This window comes from Drosophila busckii, chromosome 2R (assembly GCF_011750605.1).
Source record: "Drosophila busckii strain San Diego stock center, stock number 13000-0081.31 chromosome 2R, ASM1175060v1, whole genome shotgun sequence".
NCBI classification, from domain to species: domain Eukaryota; kingdom Metazoa; phylum Arthropoda; class Insecta; order Diptera; family Drosophilidae; genus Drosophila; species Drosophila busckii.
The window spans coordinates 22,852,414-22,880,102 of record NC_046605.1 but is presented as its reverse complement, the minus strand read 5'-3'; the positions used below and the strand labels follow the sequence as shown (position 1 = coordinate 22,880,102).

The 27,689-nt window shown below is 33.8% G+C and overlaps 1 protein-coding gene across 9 annotated transcripts in view; it reads left to right on the top strand.

Moving 5' to 3' along the window:
* The window catches only part of LOC108603100 (casein kinase I), a 59,057-nt gene extending 31,980 nt beyond the window's left edge, over window positions 1-27,077 (top strand). For 3 of the 9 annotated variants that reach the window (XM_017991597.2, XM_017991599.2, XM_017991596.2), the window contains 9 exons: window positions 1,298-1,412; window positions 1,476-1,744; window positions 7,030-7,200; window positions 7,790-7,867; window positions 8,272-8,352; window positions 8,571-8,633; window positions 15,992-16,090; window positions 26,512-26,618; window positions 26,761-27,077. In XM_017991597.2, coding sequence (XP_017847086.1) covers window positions 1,298-1,412; window positions 1,476-1,744; window positions 7,030-7,200; window positions 7,790-7,867; window positions 8,272-8,352; window positions 8,571-8,633; window positions 15,992-16,090; window positions 26,512-26,618; window positions 26,761-26,830 — 1,053 coding nt within the window. In that variant the 3' untranslated portion in view covers window positions 26,831-27,077. The remainder of the gene's footprint in view (window positions 1-1,297; window positions 1,413-1,475; window positions 1,745-7,029; window positions 7,201-7,789; window positions 7,868-8,271; window positions 8,353-8,570; window positions 8,634-15,991; window positions 16,091-26,511; window positions 26,619-26,760) is intronic. The other 6 variants (XM_017991604.2, XM_017991601.2, XM_017991603.1 and 3 more) reach the window with 3 other exon arrangements.
* The last annotated feature ends 612 nt before the right edge of the window (window positions 27,078-27,689 follow it).

Below are 27,689 nucleotides of genomic sequence, written 5' to 3'. Positions count from 1 at the left end.
AAAATTACCAATATTCCACAATATAATATAGTTATGATTTATTTAGTCCGATATGAATGCGAGTGCTAGTAAATTCGTTTTTATTATTAAAATAATTAGTTGGTCAAATGATTTACTTTTTATAAATGTAATTTTTTTACTTTCAATCATACTCTGTATTTGCTGGTTTCAATTATTTTTCCGTTTAGTAAAAGGTGCAGACAATCTTGATACGTTTATATTTCATTTCAACTTGTGAAGTATTGCTAGCGTGCAACGAAAGTTTGACCCGTTATAGCTGGAGCGTCAGTTATAATCAGTATCGATGCCTGCGCGAGCAGGCGATGCTCTCTATATATGAACTATTAAAGCATGGATTTTAGTGTAATTATTTAACTGATCAGGCTGAGCAAATATTTTGACTTTGAACAAATCCTTTGAAAAAATACAATAATGTACTATCTTAGGATATATGAGTAACTGGATAAAAATTTTAGAAATTTATAAAATCTGATAATCTCTTAGATCTTGTTGTGGATAGAAAGTCATTGTTTTGCTAACAAAACTTTTTACAGTGGACATTTTAAAAAAACTTTCAAAGTGAAACTGTATTTAAATGAGAATCAATTACTGGGAGAATAAATGTCCAAATAAATAAATATAATATATAAATGAATAAATAAATACATAAATAATAACAGAAAATTGTCTAACCATTTTCTAAACCATATTTATATATATTAAAAAAAAAAAAAATTGGAACCAAAGACCTATTTTCTGTTCGCATATTTTTCATTTGTTGTCATGGTTGTCAAATTGTCCATAATTATGCATTATCAATTTGTTGAAGCAATAAGTCATACAGCTTATCATTTTAAACTATTGATTAGATTTTTATTAATCATTGTTGTGATATATGCTAATAATCAGTATTTGTATGCATGAATGCTATTTCATTAGTTATGCAAATAGTTTTAAGTATAATTTTATTTGCATTTAATGCGTATACTATAATATGTTGCTTTTAAATCAATAATGCTTTTAAAACAATAAGGTTGTCTTGAGTAATCGTTCCCATCATTTCAAATCCAATCAAAAAGATTTAAAATTCAGCTAGTTGAGACACTTTGAGACCAAAATTTTAATTTATCGATAATATGGAGTCTATCAATAAGCAAACCATAAAATGCACATTATTGGTAAGCGCATTATCATCAACTGTTCTTTGATAGACTCAATTTATTTATATATGAGACTGCATCGGACTAATCGAATTTTCCTTTCAATGTCATTTTAATAAATTTGAAAAATTATTTAGCTCCACCGGATCGAATATGTACATAGTCGACACTTAATATATAGAGATGTTAAACCAGAGAATTTTCTCATAGGCAGAACATCAACAAAACGGGAAAAGATTATACACATTATTGGCGAGTATTAAACAAAAATTTATTTAATGAATATTTCTATAATAATTAAATTTTTTCCCACAGATTTCGGTTTGGCCAAAGAATATATTGATTTAGATACAAATAGACATATACCATATCGGGAGCATAAATCCCTAACTGGCACCGCACGCTATATGTCCATCAATACACATATGGGACGGGAACAGTCAAGACGGGATGATCTGGAGGCGCTTGGTCATATGTTCATGTACTTTTTAAGAGGTTCACTGCCATGGCAAGGTCTTAAGGCTGATACACTCAAAGAGAGATATCAAAAAATTGGTGATACGAAACGTGCAACGCCCATTGAGGTACATATACATATATTCTTATACGTTGTCGTAAGTTATACAAATAACTTATGAATTACTGAAGATATATCGATTGCTAGGTAGCAGACAAAGAACTATTAAAACCAGTTTAGTGGTACTTTCAGGATGCCGAACGTGAAATTCGTACGTCATACAAAATTTACATATTTTAAAATGTTTTTGAACGTGTGTAATGCATTTTCTCCATACTATTTTTATACACTTTGACATTTTTATAAAAAATGGAATAAAGGGTATTATGAGCGTTGCTGCAAATGTTATGTAATAGGGAGAAGGAGGCGTGGCAGACCCACAAAGTATATATATTCTTGATCAGCAAGACAAACTGAGTCGACATATGCCAATGTCGTGTTATGACGTGGCGTGTTTTCTCACAACTTTACAGAGCTAGAGCATCCAAATTTGGTATGTAGGTGCTCCTAGTATTAGGCGCACTTTGCTTTTTAATTTTTATTTTTTTATTTCCTCCCCCTCCCCCGCAAATCGAAAAAACGATATAACAGGCAGTACAAAAATCTGAAATAAATCACATGCCTAGTCATGTTTTCGACCGATTGTGAAAATTTCAGAACGATAGGATAAATAACTTAGGAATTATTTACATTTAAATTTTCAATATAAGACAGCGGGGCTGCACGTGCTGACGCGCCATACAAACGACGCTGCGAACAGCGGCGGTGTGCTGCTGACGGCTACGCGAAACGAGCTGTGAACGCGTTACCTTTTTGTGTGTATGTGTTCATGAGTGCATGCGTGTGCTTGCTGCGATGCCCTATGTCAAAGTGTATTTAAAAGTTAGTGGCGCCCAACTTTAATTTGTCCACTGTGGTACTTTACATATAAAAAATAATGAAACACGAATGAATGCTGAATTTTTTTATTTCATATATTTGCAACTCCTCTTAAGTAATTTGTAACATGACGGACAACATTTTTTTAACCTAGTATGTGACAAAAATTCATAAATTTGTATACGCTGTGGCATTTTTCATACAAAATGGACAAGGGTATTTTCTGTTCGCATATTTTTTCCTTTATTGTCTTGGTTGTCAAATCGTCTATAATTATGCATTATCAATTTGTTAAAGCAATAAGTTATCATTTTAAACTATTGATTAGATTTTTATTAATCATTGTTATGATATATGCTAATAGTCAGTATCATACAATGTTCGCAAATGTATGGATGTAAGAAGGAGATAGAGGCGTAGTAGATCCCATTAATTTTATATATTATTATTCAACAAAACAAGCTGAGTCAATATACCCATGGACGTCTGTCCGTCTGTCTGTCTGTCTGAATGGCTGAGCAACTTATTCTCAACTATAAAAACTAGAGCAGGGGCGTCCAAACGCATGCATAGGGAAGAGCAAATCACCAATACACTAATACGAAAACACTAACACAAGTAAAAATGCCGTTAACTCAATTAGGCATCACTTACTTGCCCAAAGTTTGCGCAGGCAATGATCATTTCGCATGTCCAGTGCAAGCTGTTTTCATTTTTTTTAAGTGCACGCATTTCGTCAAAGCAACAACAAAGTTCCCAAAAAAATTTTCGACACAACGACAAACACATGAAAGTGTTGTTGCCACGCTCGCGCAGTCGAGACACAACACATGAAAGAGTTGACGCTATGCTTACACAGGCGAGGCAAAAAAAAAAATTCGAAAAATTGTTTATGTAATTTGCATTGGCTTATGGAAGGAGCGCGTATACATATATACACGCATTTGCTCTTCCTATACTAAAGAGCATTTACAACAATACTCATCCATATAATGCATAAAAAGTATTACAAGTAGTTTTAGAAAGGTCATGAAATTTCGAATATGCCATCGCCTGCATCGGCAGCGACGTTTGTGAGCAAGCACACCCCGCTGTCTATATTGAAAATTAAAATGTGAATAATTCCTAAGTTATTTATCCGAATGTTTTAAAATTTTTGGCATCGGTTGAAAACATGACCAGGCGTGTGATTTATTCAGAATTTTAAATATTTTTTAATTGCTTAAAATTTTTTAATAAAAAAATGTCAAAGTGTATAAAATTGCATAATAATACATACAAACGTCAGCTTCACTGGTGACGCGTAAGATGTTTGTGAGTGTCTGTTTCTCAACATCTAAAAGAGCTGCATCAACCAAATTTTGTATATAGGTGCGCCTATATCCGTGCTAAATCGCCTTAATTATTTTTCTTTTTATTTCGTCCCCTCTCCCACGCAAATCGCAAAAAACGATATTCCTAATTGAATAATGTAAAAAAAATCATAATATTTTTGGAATTATTTATTCGCATTTAAATTTTCAGCGGGTTGTACTTTTTGACGTGATAAACAAATGTCGCTGCCGATGTTAAATATTGTGATGAGGGAGGAGCGCTTGTTATCGAAGCTCTTTTTCGAGATTTTTTAGAGCAGAAGGAATGGGGGTAAAGCACAAGTGGTGTAAATTTAAACCTATGGTGGAAAAACAAAAACCTTTTAATTTAGATAAGTATAGCTAGAGAATCTCGTAAAATATTGATTTTTTATAATTTTGGTGAATGTTTGAGTCAAAAAGTAAAACTTTTTTCTCAAAATCATGGCAGACTTTCGCAAACTAGAAATCGACCAATTAATTTATCAAAAAATCCATATGACATTCTCTGCGTATTCGCGGTCTTAACATATGGTAAACATTTCAAGCGATAATATTGAAAATTGTTCTAGTTATGCAAAAACCGTGTTTTGAGTAAAACGCTTTCAAAGTTTGGTGGTCCCTATGGGTCGGCCTGACGCTTTCTTATTAAATAGTAATGTGGGTAAACAAAAACTATTTTTTAAGCAAAAAAAAATCCAAACCATTTTCTGTGGTGTGTGCCGCCTCCTGGTGGTCAAACGATGACTTAAATTCTCGTACGAACGTTCCGTCAAGTAAACCCTATCGTTTTGTGAGTTTACGAATTGCTGAATTGTGAAAATACACCAGCGCTGAATTTGCTTGTGTCCTAGTCCCATCTCGATTTCGGAATTAATGATGGCGGTGTTACATTTTTAGAATTGCTGAGAAACTTTTATTGTTTTTAGGCGCCAATAATTAAATGTGTATATTATTTAGGTATAAAGAATTACTTTTTACTTAAGGAAACCAAATCCAATAATTAAAGTAGCAAAGAAATCAAAAAAAAATTGTTTTGCAATTGTAAAACAAACCAGTAGACGCATTAGATTTGCGCGCAATCAATTTTTATGTAGACTGTGACTTGGGCATCGCAGAAAATACGCGTGCGCACTCAAAAACACTTACACGGAACTATAAACGCATCACAGTTCGTTTTCGTTTGCAGCGTCAGCAGCCAGGATATACGATGTTTATACAGAGCGTAAACATGCGCACTCCGGTGTCTATATTGAAAATTGAAATGTGAATAACACTTAAGTTATTTATCGGATCGTTCTGCAATTATCGGTATTTTTGTGGACGCAAATCGTTTTTATTGATTTGTGGGGAAGCTTAATTTTGAAAAATATAATCGAATTGCTGCGGACATATGAGAACTTACATACATTTCGTTGTTCTAGCTCTTATAGTTGCTGAGAAACAGACATTCGTACAGACGAGTCTGGCTATATCGACTCAAGTTTGTCTGGCTTATCAAGAATATATATACTTTATGAGGGTGGGTCTTTCACGCCTCCTTCTCACTTTTACATACATTTGCACAACTTCATAATACCCTTTTCATTTTTATACACTTTGACATAATTGTAAAAAATGGAAAAGGGTTGTGCAAATGTATGTAACAAAGAGAAGGAGGCATGGCAAACCCCACAAAGTATATATATTCTTGATCAGCAAGACAAACTGAGTCGATATTGCCATGTCCGTCTGAATGTTTGGCAACTGTTTCTCAGCAACTATAAGAGCTAGAGCAAGCAAATTTGGTACATAGGTGCTCCTATATCCAAACCCGAACGCTTTTATTTTATTTTTTTTATTTCCTCTTCCCTCCCCAGCAAATGAAAAAAAGACGATATTAAGCAATAAAAAATATTTAAAAATCTGAAAAAAATCAATCGCTTGGTCATGGTTTTGACCGATGCCGAAAGTTTTATAAATTTTTAGAAAGTTTGGGTTAATAACTTAGGAGTTATATTTTCAATATAGACATAGGGGTGCGCTTGCTGACACGTCATATAAACGTCGCTGCCGACGCAGGCGGCGTCGTCGCCGATGACGCTACAGCGAAAATGAGCTGTGACGCGATAGCTGTTTTGTGTGTATGTGTTTGTTAGTGCATGCGTGTGTTTGCTGCGATGCTCTAGTCAAAGTGTATATAAAAGTTGTTTGCGCCCAACTTTAATTTGTCCACTTGTTAATATTGTAAAGGTCAAATTGATAGAAAAAGTAACCTTATAATGCGCATTGCCTCCATGTTTCGTAATAACTTCAGCCAACCGATCAGGCATTAATCGAACTAGCTTTTCTCGCGAACTAATCTATGTATTAACAGCTAAATGCTTAATTTAACGTTTTGACCGCTCAGGCAACGTAGAACGGCGGCCTCTTCTAACAGTCTTTTGTATGCTTCAGGATTTTTTAAGAATTTTTGAACTGTAGTTTTGTTTATTTCCGTAATTTCAGCTATTTCCCGAATTTTTTGCAAAGAAAGGGGCAATTTGACTCCTTTTCCCATTATTATGATTTAAAGTGTTTTATTATAAATAATTTTGACAAGTGATTATTGTTGAATAATTGCATATGCTTTTAAGTAAGAAGTAACCATAAAATACTAACATTTGCATATAAAAATTGAAGTATTTTGTCAATGAGCATAGATTTTTAATATTGTACCAATAATTATTTCGCACCAAGAAAAATTATCTGTCGACAATACAGAGCAATAAAAGTAACCGCGAATATAACATATACATTTTTAATACACTATTACTTTCTTAAAAAATTTCTTATATCGTTACAAATACTTACCTATACTTTGCTACACTGAAAATAAACTTTGAAAAGTGCTTGTACCAATTATTATTTCGCTGAGGTATATCGAAGTGTATAAAAAGTTAAAGTTAAAACATAAAGTAATTTAAATGTGGACAGGAGGCCAAGTTCAATAAAGCTGGTAAAAATGCAAAAAAAAAAGGGAATATCAGCGAAGCTCATCATTTTATATTATAAAACAGGTTCTCAGAATGTCAGGGTCTTAAATGCACGAAATAAATATTTAAATTGGATTTTCTTATTATTTATTTTTATAATATTCCAGGTTCTTTGTGATGGCCACCCTGAAGAGTTTGCAACATATTTGCGTTATGTGCGGCGGTTAGACTTTTTCGAAACCCCCGATTATGACTTTCTGCGAAGACTGTTTCAAGACTTATTCGAGCGTAAGGGTTATGCTGATGAGGGGGAATTCGATTGGACAGGGAAGACAATGGTACGTTACAAGTTAATCATATAATAATTTTTAATGTGCATATTCTATGCTCATTTGACATTAATTTTTTATGATTTTAAGCCCATATTTAATTTATAGGAGACCTAATGAAAAATAAGCCATAGGCTCCTAACTAATGTTTAAGAAATCCGCCATGGTGTTACCATGAACCAATCAAATACCGTCCTGAAATATTTTATATTAAATATTTATATTATGGTGCGCTCGTTCAATTAACATCCCATTCTGGTAGAGCTCACTATTAAAAAGTTAAAAGTACATTGTGAATGAATTTGGAAAGCATGCAAAGACCTAAGATCCCAATTCTGATGAAAGATCACTATGATATTTGTATTGGCAGATGCAGATGGTGCAAAAGTTTGTTCTATTATATATTCTTTCTTATGCAGTACTATGTTATACACACATCTTCCGCATATTTATATAAGCGCTCATTGTCAAAATTTAACTATAGCCACATAAAAACAATAATAATACTAAGTGATCCCCAAAAAACTACCACGATAAATTTGTATTTGATTTATAGTTTGATTGAATGCATATTTAAATTAAATTTGTTTTGTGTAAGACTAAGGAGCAGCTGGATCAGATGAAAGTTCTTAAAAACGCGCCCCCATCTTATTTGGCTAAAAACAAATCGGAAAAGGTACTACGTACTTTAATAAGCCACACGAAACAGAAACAACCCATGCATTTCATGCTAATTATAATACGCAGAGCTAGATTGCTTACTCTGTTTTGGTAAATGGCTTAAAGTAATATTTTACTTTTCATATAATCATAAGTATAAGGAATATGTATAATTTGACTAATTTAATTCAGATTCATTCTAACTGCACTTTCTTCTTTTCTTTCTCTCTTTTGCTCGCTCGTTATTTTAATGAATTGTCGAAAATTTACAAAAACCAAAACTTTAAATCAATACACTATGTATATGTCGATTTAAAATCGAACAAAACAAAAATAAACAATTTATATGTAAAATATATACAAAACTCATAAACTGCATACATATAAATTATTATCATTGGCCACCAATCACGTCCACAGTCAACGCCCGTCGGATCTTTGCAAACTGGCCATGAAGTCATCATTTCACCAAATAAAGATCGTCATAACGTTACAGCCAAGGTAATATACATTTATTTACTGCTTGTTGCTTCTTTTAATAATACTTTGTTGATTTTCATTTGTCCGACAATTTAACATTTGTTCAACCATTGCAAATATTATATTAACAAATCTTTTAATTATTTATTAATCGACTACGTATTTATGATCTTTCAATATGATTTAGATTATAATTTTTCTTTTTCTCACTTGAATGTTTTCGAACTCCTTTGCTTTAGGATGTCTCCTTTTTTGATTTTGATGATGTCGATAATAAGATTGATGAGTATATAATGCTTCAAGTTAGTAATAGTAGAATTGTAAATTTCTACGGGAAAACACTGCCCTGCATGGGTCGTGAGAATGATTTGCAATATAGCTTATTAGTTTAGTTTTGTAATCCGGAAGATTCATTCGGAAATGTCATTCGCATCCCAAAAGTTCACATTTGCAGGGGTAGTGTAATTACTTTAGTTGAGCTATACAAAACGAAAAAATAGACATAGGTATGTATGTATATGATGTTAACGTTCGGATATACAAAGGCTTTCCATATTGTTTGTTTGACTGTATTAAAGTGCTTTAAAATGGGAATCGCTTCTAAACTTTTTTAGTTAGAAGCATAGATCCTCGGTATAACTCTGTGCACCATTTTAATTCATGAGCTGAAACGTCTACAAAAATACATACAAAAATTCATTACGAAGAGTGATAATACTAATAAAAATTAATTTACATTATAATAAGTCGTTATTTAAAAAGAATTATTGAAAACTACATGTTAATATCATTAAAAAAATTAATGATTTAATAATAATATTAATAAATATCATTCAAAAAGTAATGTCAAATAAATTACTGTGGCCTACATGTGGATAACATGAAATGTTTAAAAAATATCGTTTTTAGTCATTTTTACCAGGATCAGCACCAAAAATCCATTCGGAAACAGAATATTCAAATAACTCATACATGCCATAGTGATTTTTTTGACATTACTTTTCGATTGTTATTTACATAGCAAAATAACGTAGCTTGTTAAAAAAAAAATAATCAAATAAGTTCTCAACGTGTTGCCTATTTGTGAAAGCTTGGTACCATTAGCATTATTGACACTAATTCACAAATGTTTAAAAACTTTAGTATCCTCACCTTTTTTTTTAATCACATCCGTAGTAAAATGTGTTGCTGGACCGAAAATTCACACAAAACATGTACAAAAAAATGTTGTATACAATTTTATTATTTAGGGCCTCTCTCTGCCGTATTAAATTCAAGAGTCGCTAAAATATATTTTTTTTAATACACTTTGACATTTTTGTAAAATATGAAAAAAGAGTATCATGAAGTTGTGCAAATGTATAACAGGAGAAGGAGGCGTGCAGACCATAAAGTACATATATTCTTGATCCCAAGCAAACTGACAAACTGAGTCGATATAGTCAAGTCATCTGGAGATCCGTCCTATATTGATGCGTGTTTTCTCTATGTACATAATCATAGAGCAACCAAATTTTGATCGCCTAGGCATACCTCATATGATTCCAGGCGATATACATATCTCCTTATAACACCACTCTTCTCTAACCACGCAATTTATAAAATACAGTAATAATTCACAATAGCTATTATTAGCTTTTACTCGACACATGAGAGTGCAAAATGTCAAAACATTGCCATTTACACAGTCAGTTTTACTGACGTCAGAAGATCGAGTCGTCGCAGAACGACTACTGCGGAGACAAGTTGTACGCCTTCCACTATTTATTGTGTGAGTAGTGTACATTAGTGATGCGTGTGTAGGTGTGTTTATTTATTTATATTGTTTGTGTATACATATTAATTAGGGAATATCATATTCGTACTATTAGACCTGATGCTAGTTCTTATGAACATCGCTATTGCCAACTGGGTTTAAACTATTATTTCTCCCCATTTACTATGTTGCCGCGAGTCGATTTATTTGTTACACTTCCAAATCATAGAATGGTTATATTTCTTTCTCAAAAGAGTACGAATCAGTTTTCGAGTTGAGTTATCAGAGAACACCCACAAGAGAAAATAGATGTAGACAATATAGCTGCCACCAATGGATGTCATCAGTTATTTGATTAGGCCTTTTTGCAATATTACTACATACTCGATGTAGTGAATACACAATTTTTATTTATTATTTATATAATTAAATACAATTGGCAACAATATACACAGTTGGCGTCAAGATTATTACACGTCATAGAGTAAATATCACATATATAGTGATTGTCTATCACAAATTAATTATGCGAGTAGTAAAGATATAAGATTTCCGAGAGACATTCCCGACAATTAGAGAATAACAAGTACTAAAACAAGAACACATCGAAAGCATAGCTCTTTGCTCATTCGGACTGCGCGGAAATGCTAAGTAAGTGGATATATTGAGATTAGAGTATGATGTAGATCACTGATATCTTTGTCATACAAAGTGTCATGTCAATATCTGATCAGATAACAAAAATCATTTGAGTATTATTACTTCTTTTTACTTACTACTTTTCTACGCCACCAAATAAATTTCTTAAGCATTGTCTCTGTCAACTATAAAGTTTGTGTGTCTCTTTGTGCTCACAAAATGAAAATTTTGCTCAAATTCGTTTTCTACGCCAGTAGCACAGGCGCACAACAGCGAAAGCTATGTATCTAGGTAGAATAAGTAACAAAAACAAGTGGGTACATTAAACCAACTTTTATAGCGTCAGCCGCCACGTCTATACGGCGCGTCAGAAAGGGCTCCCGCTGTCTATACACTATTGGGCTGACACCAAAATACCATAGCTCATAGTCACACTATGCAGGTATATGACACTAAATTTCAATTGTTACCTGGAAGTATCACTTCTTCAGCCAAATAAATATTTGTACACATTCTTTTTCATATAAATTCGGATTTGTATGAAAGAATATCCTGAATTTAGCTCTCTTTGAAATAATTATTGGTACATAATCAGATGCTTATAATTGAATTTTTTGGCAAGCAAACGTAAATATTATATTCGTACTACCTTAGCAACGACAATTTATTACAAAACAAACGATAGGTAAAAATGCCAATAATAGGGAGCGTAGTAAATATGTCGGAATCGATCCTACGTGTTATGAATTATTTGCTTAAATTCATTCACAAAAAAGTAAAAATATCGCTACCATAATTGGTAATTATTTAATATACCAAAAACGAATTTGGCTCAATACATGAATTATGGTTTACATAACTGAATTAGAAAACATAATTTTTAGAAATGAAAATATATTCAATTTCGGTGGTTCCGACGTAAAAACTATACACTTGCACTTGCAAAATTTATGCTATGAAGGTCACTCATGTATAGTTTCAATTCAAACCCTATTTAGAATGCTTGTGGAAAACTTTTAAACATAGTTTACGGAAAAAAAAAACACTACGCCCTTACGTTTCATCATGGCTGGCCGCTTCTGTTCCAGTTCGATTTTTAATTGCTCCAGTTGTTGACAGTAGGGGTCAGTATTACTGATTTTGCCATAGGGCAGCACTCAATATTCCACCATATAATCAGCAAAACCTTTCTAGCCATCATTACTGGCTTTCCCACCGTTTGAGACGACTCACCGTCATATGTCATATGTGATCCATTTTTCACTGCCAGTTACCAATTGGTTCAGAAATAAGTCGAGTTTATTGCGGTGCAGCAGAGATAGGCAGATTGAGACACTGTCCGAAAGGTTATGTTATGATAACTCATGTGTCACCCATACATCTAGCTTCGTTTTTTTTCTTTCGACTTTAAATGCTTTCCGTGCATAGTTGGAGCTTCTCTGTGATCTCTCTAATAGTCTCTAATAGGTACATGACCATCTCGATCGACTTTTTCTATGATTTTATCCGTCACTGGTCGTCCGACGGGCTTGGGGGTTTCGGTGACAAAATTACCACTTCGGAATTGCATGAACCACTGCTTAGCGGCTTGAATCGATAGTTTGTTATCTCCAAGGATGGAAAAATATGGGGATTTCAACCGCATTCGGATAACACAAACTCCCTAACATAACGTAACCATGCCGTAGCTAGAATTGACATTGGCTGGGACAGTGGATCGCTCCAGAATAACAAAGGACTGATAATTCGGTGGCGGTAACACATATTCATATAAATACAATACAGTCTTGGAAAAAATAATAGAAATAAACTTTTTGCTTCAGTTAGTTTCATTTATTTCATATTTCATCCGATAATAAATGAATTATTTTTTTGTTAACATATATTTAAGTATATGTTATAATAATTAACAAAAATTTTTTATAGAATGGTTTAACAACTTAATATGTTTCCCTTGGAAAAAATAATAGAAACAAAACGCTTAAATTCAATTAACGCCTTAATATTTAGTGGTACAGCCTTTAGCTTTAATAACAGCAGAGCACCGACGAAGCATGGAAGCAAGCAGATTGGCGCAAATTGAGGGATTAATGGCATACCACTCTGATTGCACTTTCTCCCACAATTCTTTCTTATTTTTGGGCTTAAAGCCGGCAAACCTTTTTTTTAGTATGCCCCATAAATGCTCAATTGGGTTTAAGTCAGGGGATTGAGCGGGCCACTCCATTAAATTTATCTGTGTGTCCTGGACCCATTTCTTGACTAATTTGGACGAATGCTTGGGGTCATTATCCTGCATAAACTCCTACTTCAACGGCATTTCATCTTCGGCATAGAGCAGCATAACCACATTTTTCCCTTTATCTCGAATATTGGCCCTACTCCAGACGAGGAAAAGCATCCCCATAGCATCAAATTTCCTCCGCCATGTTTAATTGTTTGTTTGGTATGATTCGGATTGAAAGCTGTATTTTTCTTTCGTCTATCATATACCTTTCCGTCTGATCCAAACATATTAATTTTGGTTTCATCAGACCATAAAACATTTCTCCAGTTTTCACGGTTCAGTTGACGATGAGCAAAAGTGGGTCTTTTTTCAATATTCTTTTTGCTTAGATATGGCACTTTTCTCGCAAAATGTGCCATTAAACCATTTTCAATCAGTCTATTTCTAATTGTGCGACTGGTAACTGATGCCTGCATGTCATTTTTGAGGTCCTCTGATGATAAGAATGGATTCTTTTTCGATTTATGAACTAATAAGGCATCAAACTTTTGAGTTGTGGCTCGCTTTCTGCCTCGAGTTTCCTTTCTGTCTGTGAAATGAAGGGCCGAAAATACTTTTTTTGCTGAGCACTTCATAATCTGAGAAATTTGTCTAATGGTTTTCCCCTCATTCTTCAGTTTTTTTATTGTATTTCGATCTCCAGCTGTACAATGCACTCCACGACCCATTCTGAATATAAAAGACCACTTTTTGAAGCGAATCTGTACAAAATGTATAATTTTATGCTTTAACTTACGTTAAACCTCTAGCTTTGTCTCCCAAAAAAAACAGATGTTAAGTTAAAATTTTGACGCAAGTTGACGTTTCTATTATTTTTTCCAGCTGAGTCACGAAGTGCCTTACAAAGTTAGCAGATATCGCAAAAAGTAAAGGCGAAAGCGACTCAAAAAATAATTCGAATTAAAGTTAAACTATCAGTTATCAATTTATTTTTGGTTTTAAGCCAACAACTATAGTTAATACTTAGCAATCGGTTTCAAGTTCCAGAAGATAATGTTGTTTCTATTATTTTTTCCACGACTGTATGTATAAACCAGAGCTCGTAAAATAGAATATTATATAACCGAAAGTCTCTGTGTGGTCTGCTCACGCATACCGAATATATGAGAGACACTCGCTCAATGACTGAATTGCAGCCCTCTATTTCGTATTGTTCTCAGGATGATCATTGAACACGTTTCGGTCTTTACTGACTGTTTGCAGGTTAGCTACTGAGCATCAGTGGGTGAGTGAGGGCGGTAAAGAACTCACAAAGCGGTTTTTATATTTGCTGTTGCGTTTGGACGCTAGTCCAAATGTACTCCCAAGTACTCGTAGCTGCTCCACCCTCTGACCCAGGAAAAACACGCTAGGACAGAGGCTCACGTACAACGCATAGGTTAGGCACCCTTGCTAGAATGAAGTGAAGGTATTGCTACAAGATTTCAGCGGCTTCAAAAATGTAGGTGTGGGCTTTTTGCTATTTTTAAATATTCGCTAATTTTTTAACTTTTCGATAAACTCCGGATTTATCGGTAACATGCATGATTAGTGCGAATAGTTTAAATTTTTCAATTCGTTCGTGAAATTCTTTTTATAAAGAGAAAATGAGGTTTTCTCACTTTGACAGTATTTTAAAAAAACGAAAAGGGTATTGTGCAAATGGCGTGGCAGACCCTACAAACTGAGTCGGTAGAACCGTCAGAGAACGGCAGTTTTGGCACTTTTTAAGCACAATGGTAGCACAAAAAAACAATAAAATACGGGACAATTTTCGCACACAGACACAACAAAAAATTGTGTGTGAGGCGTACAAGCAACGCACAAAACACACAGGCAAGACACAAGAAAAGGTCTGTGTGCTTTCAGCCACAAAGAAGCAAATGTTCGCAAACCCAAAATGCGATCTGCTGGCATAAGCATAAGCGAGAAACAATCTCGCTTGCTCTCTCGCTCTGTCTGCATTGGCAGTGACGCCGACCTTTTTCGAGTGCTTTGCTTCGGAAAGGCATTGCCTACGCACAAAATGCTGCTCGGTTTTTTTTTTATGCAGAAGTAATTTCGCTTGTGTGTGGCAGTACTACCATGGTAGTACCCGTTTTGTTTTTAGGGGTGTGTGAATTCTTGCCTTTCTCTGATAACCATATCCATCCGTCGCTTTTATTTTATTTATTTTTATTACCTTCCCTCTCTACCGCAAATCGAAAAAAAGGATGCCAACAATATTTACCGAAAAAGTCTAAGATAAATAACAACGACGCATTGTATATTCTCGATTGATGCCGAAAATTGAAGGCGAGTTGGAGCGTGTGTTTGCTGTGATGAGCTAGTCAAAGTCAATATAACAGTTGGTTGCAACTTAAATTAGCCCACTTCGTAAGATCTACACGCTCATTGGGCTCAGAGGAACGGACAAAACTCCATTTATCTTTGCTATAATAAAATACACAAATTTAATGGATACATTTGTCCTTGATTTTAGAGCCATCGCTCTTAGTGAAAAGTTTCTTAACACTCTTTGTAGATTTTGATTTGCTAGACGCTTCATCTGTTTCTTTTTCGTATAAATCGTAGACATAGACCACACTATTAGTGTAAGAAATATACATATAACAGTGTTCAAAAGGGATCATACAAATTTCTAATAGTCTATGTTAAATTTGGAGAGATTTGATTTGCAGTTCGATTAGTTATTAGTTAGTTATTATTTATTCTTGTCTTGGGGCAAAAATTGTTTCCTGCATTTTCGGATTCAGCCACACATTTACTACAGGATCGGTCTACATTTTGTTTTAAACTACTTTAATTAGTTTAAATTAATCGCCAGAAAAATGTGTAGTGGTAAAATACAGTGTGAAAATACTAAATTCAATGTATATGTATATATTAAATTAACACTTCAATAAATTTTACTCACGCTCGCTACTTACTCGCTCAATATGCCTATGAAATGAATTAAATCCATCGATAACGCATTTGTTACTCCCACCGATCTTCAGACAAATGCCAAAGGAGGTGTTGCAGCGTGGCCTGAAGTGCCTAAGCCGGGTGCTACACATGGTAATTTGACTCCCGCCGATCGGCATGGATCAGTACAGGTAAGTTTTAAGACTGATGATCTGAACGCAAAACCACGACAGGAATCTTTTGCTCTTTCATTGTTGGTTTATTATTTTGTAACTTCAGTATCCTTTTTATATTGTGCTTTAATAAATACATTAAATAAAACAATAATAATTTCAATAGCCCCTAGGAATAATAAATTATTAGAATAATAATTAAAGGTTTTATACACGCATACATATACAAAAAAAAAATATAAGCTTTAATTGTACATATGTACCGATATATGGCATTTTATGTTGCTTGTCAATACGCTTTTACTTCTAATATATCAATTAATTATCAATTATTCATATTTGGTTAACCAATTGGTAATAAATAAATAAATGCGTAGGTGAATAAACAATTTACTGTGTTCAGTTTTGAAATTTGTTTTTTTACCATCGCTTACTACAATTGATTACAAGTAGTTATACCTAATTGCAAACCAATTCAAATTATTTATACTGGGTTTAATGGTAACTTACTTAAGGGGTAAACACCACATTAGCGCGTGTTTTTGAAGCTCTTTTTGGAGATTTCTTTAGGGTCAACTAATGAAATTTGGGTATGTTGTTAAACACATTTATTTACAAGTAGAACAAATTTAAAAAAAAAGGGGGGCGATATAGATATAGACATGATTCTCTGGAAGGCCTCCGCGCCACTTAGTAGTGAAAATTTGACCCTACGGCTTGAAAAAAAACTCTTGATAACTAGAGAATGTCGTACGGATTTTAAAAAATATGGGCCGTTTTTCGATAATTTAAAATCGTCCAATTCGATTGTTTCGAGTAAATCCCGTTCAAAGTTTGGTGGTCTGGGCGGGTCTGACGCTCCCTCACTGCATTCATAATAAGGGTCAACAAAAACTTTATTTTCGCCCAATTTAACTTTTACCGTGTTCTAGGATAGTTAAAATAATTTTTAAGTGGTGTTACCCCCTAACAAAGAATAGAACTTACTAGTACTTATTGATTTTTCGAAATCAGTAATCGAGTGTCAATACTTGAAAAAATTGCAACATCCCTTAGTCAAAAAGGTTAACAGTAATTAATTGACTCATTAAATTTAAAAGCAAAAATTTAAAAGTTAACTCAGGGCTGTCAATAAAAAAGGATCACAAAAAAAAATACAAATCGTTGATAATTAGTTTAAGCTTTAAGTGCATAGAGAATTCCGTTTCTATTACTATTATTATTCTGTATAATTTTTAATAACAGCATACAGCATAAAAAAGAGCATATAATTAATACTCTCTTCTTTTCGCTATAAGCTAAGAAAGTAGTAAACAGTAGCTTTTATTAAGCTGTGCCAATGACCCCATATTTATCAGAAAGGTTTATCTTAGTCGAATGAGGCCTATCCGAATTACTCTCGTAAAATAGACTTCTTAACAATGTTTTGCTCTTTTTATATCTCAGCAATAATAAGAGCAATAATAAGAGCGACCAAATTTTATATATGGGTACTTGTATACGAGCAAAGATCCGAGACAATGTACCTTTATTATACACTTTGACATTTTTATAAAAATTAGAAAAAGGTATTATGAAGGTGTGCAAATGTGTGTAACAGGGAGAAAGAGGCGTGGCAAACGCCAAAATGTAATATATATTCTTGATCAGCAAGACCAACTGAGTCGATATAGCCATGTCTGTCCGTCTGTCCATCTATCCATCCGTCTGTCTGAATGTTTGAGCAACTATAAAAGCTAGAGCAACCATATGTATGTATGTAGGTGCTCCTATACCCAAACCCAAACGCGTTTTTTTTTACTTATTTTATTTTCTCCTCCCTCCCCATCAAATCGAAAAAATCGGATTACACCAACAATATTTAGCAATTAAAAAATATTTAAAAAATTTTAAATTAATCACAGTTACGCTTTGTCATGTTTTTTACCGATGCCAATTTCAGAACGATCGCGTAAATAACTTAGGAATTATTTACATTTAAATTTTCAATATAGACAGGGTGAGATTGCTGATCCCCTGCCGACGCAGACATCAGCGTCGCTGCTGACACTGCAGCGAAAACGAGCTGTGACGCGCTGTATGTTTTTTTTTATGTTTTTGTAAGTGCGTTTACTTCGATACCCTAGGCAAAGTGCATATAAAAGTTGGTTGCGCCCAACTTTAATTTGTCTGCTTGCTTTTTTTTAATATGCTCAAAAACAAAACAACGATTTACTCCCACAAAATTTTTTTTTTTTAAACTTTGCTGTTTTTATTGAATCTCTCTAAATCCCGAGACTTAACACAAAATAATAAAGACGAAAAAAAAACAGCACACGAGCAATCATTGAGCAAGCACAGAACAAAACCTAACAGACTCTAATATCAAGAGAACTATCTATAGCTGACCTTAGACACGTGCTTCTCGCTTGAGCACCATATGCGGAGCAAGGTTAGTGTAGGCTTGCGCATTACGAATTCTATATGTATTACGGGACCCAGTTCTTCTGCAAGAACTGCATTTAATTGCATGCCGTCTGAGAGCGCGAGGAAAAAACTGCAGTAATAGGGGAAACGTTAGGGGTACCTAAGTTCTCGAGGCTAATTAAACATTCCTGACGCATGTGTTCGAAACTTATGAAAGTAGATCATCTGTATATTTCAGATTCCGAACGTCACCATGGTGATCCTGTATGCTGATGATTGATTCTTACAGAGGATTTTGACTGAACAATCATATGAACAATCTTTAATAGGTATATGCTAGTCGTTCCCTCCATAGTTGGACGAGCCATATATACCAGGATGGGTTTAATTCACGGAATTTGTTAAGCAAGACCTTAGATTATCAATCAAGTGTGGCTGAAGAAAGTGACCTAAAGAAGAGCGAGAAGAGTAGCACAAAGCACGGAGTCTTATCTTAGTTAGTTGCGCTCTCTGCTTCTGATCGGTGCCTTAACGCCATGTATCGCGCCGACGTGTCTCCAAGAATCACTGCGAGAATCGAGTCTTGCTTATGCGGAGGCGTGAGCACGGAATGGATTTGAAGCAACACGGTGGAATGTACCACATTACCTTTTAGGGTAAACGTAACAGTTTGCTAATTGTTCGTTTACCATATTAGCCTATCACTAGAGAGTCACATTTCTCTACATCTTTCGACGTTAATGAATGGGCTGCCTGACTTTGCATAAGGCACCCGATACGTGTGAGAATAGCTGTATCGTCCAGCAAGTGGATGTTGTAGTCGCTACTTGGACCATATCTTTGCTGTTAAGCCATATAGTGTTGGTGCAAGTTATCGCTGCTTGCCTGGGACGCCAGACATAGTCGTCAGCATAGCAATTTCATCTCTGGGCAAATCCTGTCATAGTAGTAATATACTCGAATACCAATAATTATTGTGCGCACTTCTTGGAATGTTGTCCTGACTACTGCGTTCAGTACTTCTTACGCCAGACTCATATCGAAGCTTGGACACATTATAGAATATTGCGTGAATATCTCGCTTTGCCGAAATGCGCTGTCTATGTTCGATGTATGCGATTTAACTTGCTCGGAAAGGCCGTGTTTTCACGAAACCAAATTGATGTGATACTAATCTTTCGTCTATGAAATTCTTAGATATGGACATACCCGCCAATCAGCAAGCTATTGTTGCAAAGAGTTTTGCAACAGCATGGAATAGTAGCTTTCCGCGGGCGCCCAACACATACCTCCGACGCTACCGATACCCTGACACAACACACACCCCCAAAGGAGCATCGCATGATCGTCATGTGCTAGCTTTGAATCATGTTAATTATTATCAAGCAGATTCTGTTTCACCTCCTTGGAAGTATCAGCCTAAACTGGGAGCAGCATTGAAACAGCTGCGCGAACAAGGGGGGCAAACTTGCACTAATATGGGCCTAGAGATAATCATTTTGTGCGTTATTTGTCGATATTTCCTTTGTGTATTATTTGTCGGCCATTGCTTTTATTGCTGATATCGTTTGAGCGATGACGTGTCTGGCACATCATCTGTCCTTTGGCGCGACAATCCAGTGCCTCTGTTGAAGCTCCCAGATGTCACTTTGAGAGATGTGGTATTTGCAATGAATTTGTTGAGCTCGGAAGTTGGCTCGAAAAAGCATTTCCAAGTGTGACCACGTCAGATTTGCGGTTCTGCGACATAGCAAATCACTAGCTGGCGACAAAGCCGCACGTGATGTTGATCATATCTAATCACTCCAATCACCTAGTATGTCTGTGTGGCGCGAGTAGATTAGATGACGCCTATCCCACAATGAGTTTTTCGTAGAAGAGGATGATAGTTGCTGGATGTAGCGATGTTGACAATAGAAGCAAATATGCTTCTTGTTGTTTTTACGCTTTGGTAAGCTTGCGGGTGGCGTCTACAGCGAAAACGAGCTGTAAACCATTGGCTGTGTGTGTGTTTGTCAGTGCTTGCGTGTGTCTGCAGCGATGCTGCAGTTGAGTTTTGATTAACATCAGGAATGGGCAAACCCTTGCTCTGAGTGCTCCCATTTTTTTTTTGTAAATCATGTTTTTGCTCTGACTACTCAGACTTGTTTTAAATTTTTCAGTTTCAGTTTCAATATTATAATATATTTAAAATTAATCTACAAATATTATTTTATGGTTTTTTGTGGAATTTATTATTACATTTTTTTTGTAATTAATTTAATAAGTGAAGGACAATTCATAAGTGTACCATAACATCACATTTGGTGTGCATTTATTTTGGTCTTATGGACCTATAAGGTATTACACCTAGAAGAAAATTCTCACCGCCGTCAAAAAGTTTTTGCAAACCATAGCGGACCTCTTTGGGCCTAGCGGGCAAAAGCCATCTTACAAGTAAGCTGGTGTGCCTATCGGCTTGTATGTCTTCCGATCTGTTCATCCACAGTGTGGAATTTTAGGTCATTGTGAAGAGTAGAATCGCGTCCATACCAAGGGCAGTCTGTTATCTCTATCAGCACCGTTCTGCAGCACCTGGATGGGTTTATAGTTTGATTTGGCTGCGATTAAATCCCCAAATCTGCCATATCGGCGCCTAACTTTTTGTCCGCATTTAAACTTTTAAAAGTTATACGCTTGTCTGTTTGAGGGCAACTCATTCCAATTGGATTAGTGCGGTGTTCATGATTAGCCTTTAAACTAAAGCAAGTATTTATGGCTTTCACTGAGTTTACTTTTAGGTTTCAACGCTTGCACCAAGCTGCGAGTGTGTTCAGGTACCCTTGGAGACCATTAGCTGGAATAGGAATATTTTTTTGTGGAGTGTTGGTGGGCTTTTTGCAAAGAATTTTTTGGTTATGGTTGCAAATTGTTTAAATATCTATTAAAGTTCCATTGGATTATTTGTTATAGTTTTTATATATTTAAATATGTTAAATTACTTATTAGATAATTTAATGGTAGAATTTTTATTTATGTTGTTTCTTTTATTTTTTTTTTTTAATTTTTATCTTTTAATATAACTAGATTGACTGATTTGCGTTGATATTGCTTGGGTCGCCAGTTTCTATATTTTTTTTGTGTTTATTGTTTGTAAATTGAGGAATAGCTATGGTGGGGATGATTTGTGTGCTTTGTTGGCAGTTTTTTGAGGTTGATTGGTTGTTTACGAGATAGATTGCCACTAATTGTAGAAAATATTATTATTAATAGAAAATATATTGATTCAAGTGTGGAGTGTGATACATTTTGGATGATGTTTTGTGGTTAACTTTTTCTAAATTTTTTATAGCTCTTCTTTTTGATTGATAAGGGCGGACCAAGCTTCGTCCATAGGTCTGTAATAGTTTTGGTTGTTGATGTCAATGTTGCATGTTTCCATATGAATTGTGTATTGTTCGGCAGAGTAGTTGATACATGCTAATACAATTGCGGTATTTAGTATCTCTTTTCTTTAAAAAATTGAAGATATGAAATTTCTCATATATGTGTGCTAAGAAGATCAATATAGAGTTTTGATATATTCTTAATTTAAAATTTGACTACGTGTTTCTCCCCGCCTCTACAGTACTAATTAAAATTAAAAATTAATTTAATGAGTCGTTTTATTTTGTATATTCAAAGCTCACAAAATCATTTCCATTAGTTTTGTAAAATATACACTGTAATAGAGCGCGATTTCAGCAATGCTAAACGGCCAAAGTCATTTATTTTGAATTGGGGCTAAAATGGGCCAAACTTATTAATAAGTCCGTAATCTTCATACGTTAAGTTAAAACAGGCTATTTACGGTTGCGCGCAACAGTTATAATCCACGGAATATTTGTTAGAGGTTAGCTGTAAAAATAGCCTAACATTACTTGGACCGAGAGAGCGCATTAATTTTTCATATCTGTGTTTTTCATAATGTGTAGTGGTAAACTGTCTGGCTAAAAAAATAAAAGGTTCCGCAGAAAATCTATGAGAGTTACAGCAACGTATTTAAGTATGTCCGTGCTGCAAATTCATTCACGTTTAAATTTTCCATTAAGACAACGGAGCTCGCTTGCTGACGCGCTATGCTAACGTGGCATGTTTGCAATTAGAGTTTATTCAAAGACAAAGAAATCTTTTATTTTGAATTCAGTTGCATTAGAACGCTTATTCAAACATCAAAATGTACATACGAATTAATATATATATAATAATACAAAGAATTTTAAAAATCTTGAAACTTCGATTTTTGCAAGCATGATAATTTTAATACTGTTGACCGCCACTGAATCAATATAAATTAGCTTAGCGGGCAACCTTGTGGATTATTCACTGACTATTTTTGAACGCCATCCTTTGTAAGTTTCTCTTAAGTCAGCACATTGAATGTAGGTCTGCGTAATCGATAATCAACCTTAAACATTGATTAACATTGAAAGTGTCTTGCTTTTTCGTTAAATTAAGAAAATGTTTAAATATTTTTTTTTTTTTTTTTTTAAACCTTGCTGTTTTATTGAATCTTCTCTAAATGAGACTAACAATAAGTTATAGCAATCTTATAACAAACATTATCATAACAGTTGTCTCTACACTGTTTTAGGATTGCAACGTCCGTAGATTCTAATCGCTGGTTGTCAGGTCTTACAACGCCGACGGGAGCGGCCTGCCACAGCCTTAGCCCTCCGCGAGGGAAGGACGAAGAAAGCTTGCGTAGTACTTTAAACCTTGTGCTCATCTATACAATCTCTGACTGGTAAAATATTCTAGATCTTCTGTATGTCGTTCGAACGTACCCCGGTCCCGAAGTCATCTAGGTTGACTGGCACTCTCTGGACAAATCAAATGGTCTAGTCTGAACGTCCCCATAGTTGGAGCCATGTCCAGATGGTTTTTAGTAAACGCGAATGTAAAGGGCAGGACCTTATATCAAGGCGAGAGAGACCAGAGCGTTGCGATAACCATGGAGGCATAGGTTCAAGTTTAGTTGCGTTCTCTTGGCTTCGATGTGCCTACGCCATGTGAGTCTTTATATGTTTAAATATGGAAATGGAAAAGTGCAAATGTACACAATGTGTACAATGTGGCATTGTCAACACCAATTAAAAATATTTCGAAAAATATTTTTTGTGCCATTTTTCATTTTTAAATCCGTTTTTTTTTTCAATTTGTGGGAGAGAAAAATAAGAGGAGTACAAATTTGTCTTGCTGGTCAAGAATATATAATTTTTGGCGTCTGACACGCCTCCTTTTCCCTGTTATATACAATGGTGTTCAAAAGTTTATAGACAAAACTAAAGTTAAATGTAAGCACAATTTGAAGTTATTTACATATTGGTATCAATGAATAGGTCTTCAAAATGATACAAACTTTGTCTTGACCCGTTCAGTACCCATTGAAAAATGTATTCTTTTGTAAAATACAGGTTTTTCAACTTTTTTTCTAGATTCTTAGAAAATTTGAATGCCAAAATTTGCTCCCATCAATATTAATAGTAATTGAAAAATTAATTTCAAAAACCCTTCTTGCTAATAATTTTAATAATTTATTGATGACATCAAAAATATGTATGAAAATAAGGAAAAACTGGCTAAAATATTAATATTCAAAAAATCATAAAATATTGGCAAAGATTTTAGAAATTTTTTTTTTTGCAATTACTAATAATCTTGAGCATCTTTTTCCATCCAAATTTTTTTTCCTAAAACCTGTATTATACAAAAGATTGAATTACTCAATGGCTACTTAATGGGTTAAGACAAATTTTGTATCATAAAAAAGAGATTTTGAATACATTTCCATTGATACCAATATATCAATAAATCAATCAACTCTAATGGGTGAGTACACTTAACTTAATTTTTTTCTAAATATTTTTGGACACCATTGTACATTTGCACAATTTCATGACATTCTTTTAAATTTTTTATAAAAATGGCAAAGTTTATTTTTGTTTTGTGAAAATTATGATATTCTAAAATAATAATGATGCAACAAACCATTTTTGTTCATTACATTACTCGCAGACTTTTATATTTTTGGCCTTTTCAATTCTAATGTTTTTACTTGATTTACTCTACATTAGCTCAACAAGGTACAGAATTTAATAAAAAATCTATAAAAGTTTGTTCTTGTTCTCTGTTCTAGTTTCACAAGTTTCACAAATTTCTCTTTTTTTTCTAAATGTATGTACATAGTGAGTGCGGCATTTGGTTTTTTTTTCAATATTATACAAATGCATGATAAGGACATTTTTAAGAGCAAAACTTTTCCATCAAATTTTTGCATGATACGTAGTTAATAAGTTAATATTAAAGTTTGAGCATGATTTGAATTGAAAAATTCCTGAATATACTACAAAGCACATAATCACGCATTCTTCATTGTACACTTAAATACTGGTCAACCAACTCCATTCTAGTATTCGGCAATTATAGTTTGAAAATGAAATGACGAGTTCATCAAACTTATTACAGAGATTTCCCGAAGATTCAAGTTCTGACGATGATAGTCCCTTTGATGCTTATTATGATACAAGCGACGGCGATGATGTTCCTAAAAATTAAATCTTCCCAAAACTATAAATATTTCAATTCAATTACAAAATATTGGTATACTGCTGTCACATTTAGAACAAAAACTTTTACCAATTACAAAACCATGTTTAAAAAAAAACGAGGTATTTCCAAAAATGAATTTCTGTGGCCCTAACGGCAAAACAACCTGTTGTGTTTGTGAGTGTCATTTTCATGTCGTAAATATATATAAATTCCAAAATGCAGTAAATCAGAAATTATTTTACATATACACACTAGGCGTGTACCCGTACCAGTTTATATTCTTTTTGGAATATGCACAGATTTATTGATTAGAAATGTGAATAAGTTTTTACATCGTTTAATAAAAAATAATAATCCACTGAAACTATTGAGAATAAAGAATTAAAATAAATAAAAGAAAACACTAATATTAGTTTGTCGAATGATTTTAATTTTAGTAATTAATCGAATGTATCCTTATTTTTGATGATCAGCTCTCTTAAGCAATTATCTTATTTATGGTATATGTAGATTCTTGAGTTGAATTTATTAAAATTTAATTACTTTATTTTTTAGGGTTCCTAAAATTTGTAAATTATTCATTTCATTTTTCCCGAGTAGGGAATTTATTTCTTAAACTATATATTTATCGATATATATAATATCTATATAAACACAACTTTTTTTCTACACAAATTTTTTTCATTAAGTTATTGAAATGTCCCATTGTTATCTCTGGTCGATCTTACACGCTATATCAATTGAGTAGAAAATGCATCTGTCTATTATAAATGACAGTTGTCACTTTTACTAGCGTGCTTCCGCATTGTTTTCGGATATTTTCGGAAAACTTTTGAAATGTTTTTAATCACATTTACGTTTTGATATTCACTTTTACGTTCGATAATTATTAGACTGACTCCACATGGATGATATTAGTGAAAATTTCAGATTCTTATCTCTTGTTGTGTGTGAAAGTTAGTTTTCCCGGATTTTCATGCGGCATTTTCCACATTACATAGACTTTTAGTAAAAAACTGAGATTTTTATCTCACTCATCGTGAAAGACATTTTTATTATTCAGTGAAAAGTTGATTTTTTCCGGATTTCTTTGCGAAAATTCAAAAATATAATTTTGTAAGGAATCTTAGATATTAGAATTTTGGTTAAAGTTTCAGCGCTTATAGGTCGGCTGTACAGTCCGACACCCGTCAGGACAAACTTATTTTTTGTACAAAGATGTTGCAAGTAGAAATAGCACTTGTTAAATCAATATATGATTCATTAAAATGATTGTTTTTTGTAATTACTTAATTTTGTTTAGTACAGTCAATATTTTGAACCTCGTGAGAGAATGAATTGATCTGGCCATATCTATTCACAAGCTAAAAAAAAATAATAAATGAAACATATGTTTATATGTTTATGTTTAGTGTATAAGTAGAATATTTCACTGACAAATTAACGCTAATCCCTTATTACAGGTTGTAAGTTCTACAAATGGTGAATTGAATGCAGACGACCCAACGGCAGGACACTCTAACACACCCATCACACAACAGCCTGAAGTGGAACTTGTCGATGAAACAAAGTAGGTTGAACATATTTGATTGATGAGACTAACGGATATTTATCGTTTGATCCATCAATAATATATTTGCAAGTAGCATTGTTTTGCTTTGTCACTTAATGCTCATATTTTCTTTTTGGTTCTTTCTTGTAACTGTTTCTAGTGGTTCCTTATATTCCAGATGTTGTTGCTTCTTTAAGAGAAAGAAGAAGAAATCTACGCGCCAAAAATGACTAGACGGTGTACAATGTAGTCCAGAACGCGAAGCAGTTACACTACTGCGAGCCACTTCACATTCAAACTCAAGGGATAGCGTGTTGAATAATCCAAGCCAAGATTATTTAGAGCAAGCAACGTCGCAGCACACGTTGCGCTATCCTCCATCCGCGTCAATGCTGACGACAACACCAACTACAAATACACCGACACTTCCGTTGTAATTTATAAAAATACTGAAAGCTAACTAACAGGAAAAACTTACAAAAAAAAAAAACAAAAAAAAAGTTTTATTATTTTTTTATTCATTACCAATTTTGCGTTTATATTACATATAAATTATTATAATTATTGATTATATTATTACAAATAAAAGGAGAGAATTACGAAACTACAATGCAAATAAAAACAACCAGAACTATGCAGAATCCCTAATAAATACTAAATTTATTATTATGTACGCAACTCAAGACAGGCAGTTCCAGTGTTGTACTAAGTAATATCCAAAAATCGGCTTAAGACACACCCATGTAATTTCTAAAAAGATATTCATGTATTTATACATAAATATTTATATATATATATATATATATATATATAAATTGATGAATTGATGAAAAATTTGTATAAAAGCTAATAATCGATAGTATGTAATAAATTATTGAAAATTGTATATACTCTACTCTTATAGTCCATCTCCTTTCCCATCATCTGAGAATGCAGCTTTGCATAGATTATTTTTTGGATGAATGTCGTCGTATGCTCTTATAGAACTCCGGAAAAAATATAAATCGTACAAGTCTAGTTGGCAGTGAGAGTGTATACTAGTGTATAACGCGAAAAGACGCTCTTAACTTAATTTATAATTACATATAC